The sequence below is a fragment of the Austrofundulus limnaeus genome, unplaced genomic scaffold (genome assembly GCF_001266775.1).
Source record: "Austrofundulus limnaeus strain Quisiro unplaced genomic scaffold, Austrofundulus_limnaeus-1.0 Scaffold81, whole genome shotgun sequence".
Lineage (NCBI taxonomy): Eukaryota > Metazoa > Chordata > Actinopteri > Cyprinodontiformes > Rivulidae > Austrofundulus > Austrofundulus limnaeus.
The window spans coordinates 1020724-1027751 of record NW_013952483.1 but is presented as its reverse complement, the minus strand read 5'-3'; the positions used below and the strand labels follow the sequence as shown (position 1 = coordinate 1027751).

Below are 7028 nucleotides of genomic sequence, written 5' to 3'. Positions count from 1 at the left end.
ATTTTAAATTAATAATCTATTTGACAACTAAGTTTTACGTGTCAAACTTTGATAAAATTGAAAAATGTCTCATTTTGTATGTGTACACAAAGGGGAAATGAAATGAACTGTGTGACATCTTAAAAGTCCATTAAATAGACAATAAATATAAAAACAGGGAAAAAAAGAGCATGAATATAAGCCTAAGCTCTACATCTATAACTTAAAGTGCTCTACAATTCAAAAGCATCAATATTTATTCAATGTTATGATGCAACAAAATCTGATAAAACACTAACATTGATTGATACTTTCCCGTTTATAAKGTGGCATCAAATGTAGACAAGCTTTCCTCAAAATTTCTAGAGGATTTCTTTATATATGATTTGGACTCCTGGTAGTTATAAAAGCATCCCAAAACCACCAACAGAATTAAGATCAATTAATATCTGCTGTAATAAAACACCTAAAAGCTTCTGTACGAATTACACTCCTTTGTTTTATTAGCAGTTTTGTGCTCAGGTTTTAACAATGAAAAAAAAAAAACGAGTCCATGTTGAGACTGAACTTAAACTGAGCAGAATGTGGGAAACTTTAAACTTTCTGTAAGCACTGTATTTAAATATCAAAAGAAGAGCATTGTGTTGTAGTGCCCTCCTCAGGACCAAGGTAGCATTGGTTGGCATCAACATATAYTTTGTGAAATTTCAGGAAAAGTTACATTATAATAAACATCTCCTTATTAATTAAATCTAACCTGTTTCCTCATGTTGTCATTTAGCTCCTTAACGGTGTCAAAGCTGGATTTGAGTCTTTTGTTCTCTTTGCTCTTCTCTCGAAGAAGATCTCGCAGCTGGCTTAGTTCTTCTTGTTGTTTCTAGTGAGATGTTCATAATCACGCATTTATAAGAGCTGTCAGTTACGTAAGGCTAAAAAAAAGCTTGTTGAAAACATGTCAACATTTCTCTCTGAAAGGATGTCTTTTATGAATCACAAACAACAAATTCTTTTCATTTTATATGGAAATGATAACGTCTTTGTCTGAAAGTGTCTAAACATAAATATTAAACAGAAGTATTCTGTCAGGCCTCTGGATTCTTGCCATATTTGTAAAATCTAAAATCCTGACAGAATCCATTATGTCAGGCTTTTAGCCAAATTCGTGGCTGACTATAGTTCTGTCAGATTAATCGACAGCCATAGCTGGCAGCTAAACGGGTGATGGAAATCAACAATGCCAGCTCCTAAATAGGCTGACTTAAATGTTAACAGCATCAATTGAGAACATCTGACTTTAAGAAAAAAAACTGTTAGAACATCAGACCAATTGTAACTAGCCTTTGACAGAATGACATCCTTTTATCTTTCCAATATATGCTTGAAGGCCCACATTTAGTTTCCATCAAGGACTGTCCAGATGGGTCTGTGTAATAAATCATCTTGAGCATCCGAGTAGGAGGTAGAAGGAATAAGATACGGTCAAGAAACTTGAAACGCTCGCCTTCTTTATAGTTCGACTGGATGATGCATGAGTCTGACCTTCTCAATGTCCAGAATCTGGGCATTAACCATTTCTTCCACCCCTGCCAGCTTTTCAAAAGCCTCCTCTTGTTGTTTCAGCCTCTTTTCTCGTTCCTGCAACTCCCGTTCCCACCGTTGCTGATTGTTTCGTTCGGCCTAAAAACGTGCAGAGACTGGTGTTACACCAACTACTTTTTTATTGCTTTGATTCTAAAGCTACTCAGCAACACTGGTGTCACATCTTTCTTACCTTCAGCTGTCTGTATACGCTCATCATTTCTCTGTAAACTTTACCAAATAATGAGGAGGGGCCACATGAATCAGGACTTTGTCCAGCCCGCTTCAACTCTCTTTGTTTATCAGGTTCCTGGAATTCAAAACTATCACCCAGGTGGGAAGGCAATGTCACATCTGGATAGAAAGAAGAAGTAAAAAAGAGGTGGGGAAAGCCTTAAAATGATCATTTTTAAGTATATATATTAACCAGAATACAACAAAAGTAAGTATTTCTATTGGTGAATTGTAGTAAGGTTTGAGGAAGGGAGACCTCATCATCTTTACAGGAAAACAAACAACAAAATGTAATCTACACCTGTTTCTGTGAACAGCAGCTGAGAGTCCTGAAGCGGTGCTTCTGTAGAGGTGACACTCAGGTCACCATTGCTACTGTGCAGACTACAGTCACTTTTAAACCTTCGACAACAGAGCAGAATATCTGATCAATGCGTTACAAAGGCAAACTTCAGACACTAAATCATTTACTGATACTTACTGGTTTGGATGGTCAGTGACAGCTTTGAACAACTCATGTAAAGCTTCACTGTACATGTTCAGCTCTTTCCTTGACTGTTTAGACTTGTGGGCCAAAAAAAGGCTCTGCTTTGCTTCTGAAAAAAGGAAAAAGAAAGAACRAAACAAAACAAGACAGTATTATTAGCCACATATAACCAACAATGACACAACCTACAGTTCAGCATCTGACAAAGTGGTGTTCAATCAACAACCTAGAACTAAACATGTCAAAAAACAAGGAAATGATAGTGAACTTCTGGATGTCAAGACAAACTGAACACTGCACTCTCCATATGTATATCTAAGCTGATCGCTCTTGGCTGCACGACAAACATTCCCCACAAGGTGGGGAAAGTACAACAGATTTCTTCAGGAAGCTAAAACAAGCTCAACTCACTCTAGCTGATAAACTACAGATCTCTGATAGAGACCTTTCTGGAAGGAGATACAGACACATGAGAGCTGCATCAAACAGACTAAAAACTGTGTCTACTCTCAAGAGTTTAAATGCACAACACCTCAACAGTCCCAGTGAGAGGCTAAATATATAATGTTTTTTCTTTGTCTCTCTTGCTAAAGAAAACACACCTGGNTTTTTTTTTCATATCAGATCATTAAAACTTATTTTGTTGGCAGCAGAAAAGTACCATAAGTAAACTTACCACCAGTAATCCTTGATCTGTCTCCTGAATGCGGCTCCTAGAAGTAAATACGATTTGGTAAACAGAAGCACCACTACAAAAAAGCAAACTATCACATTGACAAAACAAGACGTGCACATGTTGTTTAGCGAAATTAGTTTTTAAAATTAGCGCTAGTGGGACACAACTGGACGAGATTCATTTCAAAGTTTTTCAATTCCAACCTGTTTTCTCCTCTCCAAATACTTGTGCGGAAGAATTTCCGCCGTATTACCTAATGTCTGGTTCATGGCTGCTGTAAGCAGTAGTAAATATTCACAAATTATTCGATTCAATTGTTTGCCTTCAGTTAGCAGAGCTGTAATGCTAAAAACAAACAAAGCTCCGTTTGAGCTTTTCAAAATAAATGTCCGTTTTTTAGGAGCTGAAGAAGATTACTCCTAGAAGGTGTATTATTAACATGACATGAATGCTACATGTTTTTGCTCTGACAATAAAATAAAATAAATAAAAATAAATAAATAAGGTAGAAAATGAGCATGCTCAAAGTCAGTGTTTTACTGTACAGACTATCTACTTCCGGTTAGTCTAGAGCGCCCCCTAACGGCGCAAAAACAATTTGTACTAGTTAATGCTGAAATTCAAACAACAAATAAAGTTGCAATTATTTTTCAGATCTCTGTATAAATCTATTTAAAATGGGACAAAATTGGTTTAATAATCAAAATGGCATAAACAAAAGAGTGAACAAAAATRCACAAAACCTGTAAATGTGCAAAATACCTTGTGTACACAAAAAATATCGAGAAATGAACTCTACACAAATAAGAACTACAAAACAGGAATATGGTCTAGTGACTGAGGGTTGTGTGARTGAATTAAAAAGGGCAAATAATTTTGATAAATGAACGTGTGTTCTGTGCACATTTAGCAAACAATGACCACAAACAATTTGTTTTTAAAAATAGGAAAAAAATCGCATTGATCCTATAGATGGCCATGGCTATAAATTGTTTCGTGAAAGAGCAAATTCGAGTTTAAATAAAACCCACTAAAAGCTATAATGCTCATCTTGTTGTAGTTGCATAAATAAACCAGTAGGTGTCAGTGTTTCACTAAACACAGAGGCCTCCTGGGCAAGCTTGACATTGACTTTAGTGACTATACCAATGAAGTTGGGGTGTCTTAGACAAACATTTATTAATCACATAAAATAATTACCTATTTGTTTTATATTGTAGCAGCAAAACATGTAAACTAATTGTCTTTAGATAAAAGATTTTCTTACAAAAAACAGCAATGATTAAATAATAATGAGCATATAGGCACGTGGAACCATAAATTAAAAGAAGACAACAATTTTTATATTGATGCAAATAAACCACATGCTTTTTGGTGCCACAGGGCTCTAATAAAGAGAAARTTGTCATGAAATTTATCAAAAGATTAACCTTGTAGCTCACAGACTCTGTCTCTAACCCCCCCAACTTATCATTTATCCATTAGGTTTCCCAGGCATTGCCAAGTTTACTTTATACCTGCATACAGTCCACAACCAGCATTAAAGATTAATGCCCTATTTTCCCATTTGGCTAATTAGCAGCTAAAGCCATTAATTTATATTCTACAAATTCAATCACTTTGTCCCTGCAGGCTTTTGCTCGGCATTGAGAGAAATTAGCCAGCAAGCAGAATATTTGTGGACTGACTCTTTTTTTTGTCCACTTTGTATGAAAATTAATACTTAGTAAGTGGAAGTTCCCTGTTTAGAGTCATTACATTTTTAAGCCAAAAGATGACTGTTTTACCATTAGTAGGATTAAAGATGGGCTTAGTTGCATCAGAGATTTGGACTAATAAGATAAGATAAGATAAGATAAGATAAGATAAGATAAGATAAGATAAGATAAGATAAGATAAGATAAGATAAGATAAGATAAGATAAGATAANAGATAAGATAAGATAAGATAAGATAAGATAAGATAAGATAAGATAAGATAAGATAAGATAAGATAAGATAAGATAATCCTTTATTAGTCCCATGAGTGGGAAATTTAGGTTGTCAATAAGTCAGTGAAATGCCTAAAGTGTTCTGTAATAAATTCAAACTTCGTTTTAATAAAAAGCAATCTGTCATTTCGTTACAAACCAGTACAGACCTAGCATTCCTTGATGGAATGCACATCACCCACTGCCTTAAATCATCTTATGYTGAGAAATGATAGCGTCGTAGCCATTTGGTCAAACATTCAAAGTAACAATATGTGCAATTTCATGCAATGATCTTGGAGGATGTGTTGTGAATRACTGTCAGCCATGCCCATTTTAGTTCAATATCTGTAAAACTGACTGAGTTRTAACCGTTTTGTGTAGGCTAAGGTTGTTGACTCAAAAGGTTAAAACATCCAATATTTATATTCTGAGATTTTCATTAAACTCCTTTCTGTGGTTCTTGAAATAAACAGAGTTGAKGTCAATGGTTAATGGCAAAATTTGAAACACACATTTTATGCAACCAGTCAGCAATCAGAGCACGTGATGTGCATGATTCTYAGCTACAACAAATTTTAGATCTATATTCGCAAAATTGATCGTGTTACATCTATTGTGTTCTTAAACTGGTGGCATCCTTTGCTTTATCTCTGTTGCCATGTTTCTGTTTTTCCACTTCTTGACAAAAGCAATTCAGGCGAGATAAGATAATTGAGTCTGATTGTCACAAAACAGTAGGACATTGATATAAAGTGGAATTCTGTTTTTTTTTTTTTTATTGTTGCACAGTTTATGGGCCCTTGAGGCCATTGTTTTAGCATGTAGCTCGTGTAATTATTGCTGTGCACATGTCTCTGTGCACTCCCTGTGTACTGTACTGTGCATGTGTGTGTGTAAGTCTGTGTGGAGAATGTTAATAGACACACCACTAACAGTCTGAGGGGAGGGGGGGGGGCAGCAGTTAGTGTCTGCACATTCTGTTTTCTGACAAACAGCACAAACACATGTGCGTGCCCATGGGATCCAACTAGACAATAGTAATCAGCTCCAATCATTGAATTACCAGCATATTGCTACATTGCATTGCACAGCCAATTATCTCCTGTCTCATGATACAAATCCACACATTCGAGTGCCCTCACACTCAATTAAAGTGGCGATGGTGGAGCTCGGCTGTGAAAATGATTGCATTTCAATTGGCGTGACTCTTTGAATCCACTGAGCAGTATTATGTATGCTAATGAGAGCTGTAAAGACGGATCTGCAGATCAGGAGGGGCGGACTCTGAGCAATTACAATACCTCTGAGTACCAGACCAGATATGACATCTCTGGGTATGAGAAGCAATTTTACAGCTCTTACAAAATTTAGAAATATACTTTTTGAACCTTCATTCAGTAAAAATAAATAAATAAATAAGATGTAGAAGTCTAAACGTTACCTGAGAGTTTAAATTAAGAGTTTCAGTTACACATATTGGGCGTGAATGCTCATTTGTTGAACAGTCTTGTGAATAGGAATTTAAGTTTTTATTTCTTTGGATAATTCATTTACATTTGCATGTCAAGATCTGCAATGTGCCCAACACATTCTTTTGAATATTAAACTTGCCTTGAAAACCTTCAAAAAATTTATTTATTACTTCGTCAGGGTTTCATTAAGACYCTTTCAGCGGTTCAGGAGTTAGTTTGTAAGCGGACAAACAAAATAGTTCCCATAGGTAAAGCTAAAGGTTTAGACAAAAATCTTGCACGATGAGTTAAAATATGTGTTGTGAATGAGTTTCAGCTGCAACTACACCAGATTTAACTTCAGTCTCTGTAAAGTTGAATAAAATATAGCCATGTTTGTGTTTTTTAAGGTGAGCTGTTGTGAGATACACACACACACACACACATAGACAAAGATGATAWTATTATCCACCTTCACTTTTAGCCAGTGGGCAGTATAAACAGTTTAAAAACTAATGTCTTGCTTCTATAATATAATTAAATGGTTTGAAATAATCATTAGCAATTTAATGAAAGCCCTCATTATAAACCAAGACAAGCTATACACATTAAAGCCCAATAAGATGAAGACAAAATTTACTTATGACCTAC

At 35.5% G+C, this 7028-nt stretch overlaps 1 protein-coding gene across 3 annotated transcripts in view; it reads right to left on the bottom strand.

Annotated features, from left to right (window-relative positions):
- The window catches only part of ccdc138 (coiled-coil domain containing 138), a 17878-nt gene extending 14473 nt beyond the window's left edge, over nt 1-3405 (bottom strand). The window contains exons 1-7 of one of the 3 annotated variants that reach the window (XM_014011514.1): nt 3158-3405; nt 2955-2991; nt 2273-2387; nt 2093-2193; nt 1751-1911; nt 1519-1656; nt 737-856 (exon numbers count right to left, since the gene is read on the bottom strand). In XM_014011514.1, coding sequence (XP_013866968.1) covers nt 737-856; nt 1519-1656; nt 1751-1911; nt 2093-2193; nt 2273-2387; nt 2955-2991; nt 3158-3223 — 738 coding nt within the window. In that variant the 5' untranslated portion in view covers nt 3224-3405. The remainder of the gene's footprint in view (nt 1-736; nt 857-1518; nt 1657-1750; nt 1912-2092; nt 2194-2272; nt 2388-2954; nt 2992-3157) is intronic. The other 2 variants (XM_014011516.1, XM_014011515.1) reach the window with 2 other exon arrangements.
- Nucleotides 3406-7028: the final 3623 nt, after the last annotated feature.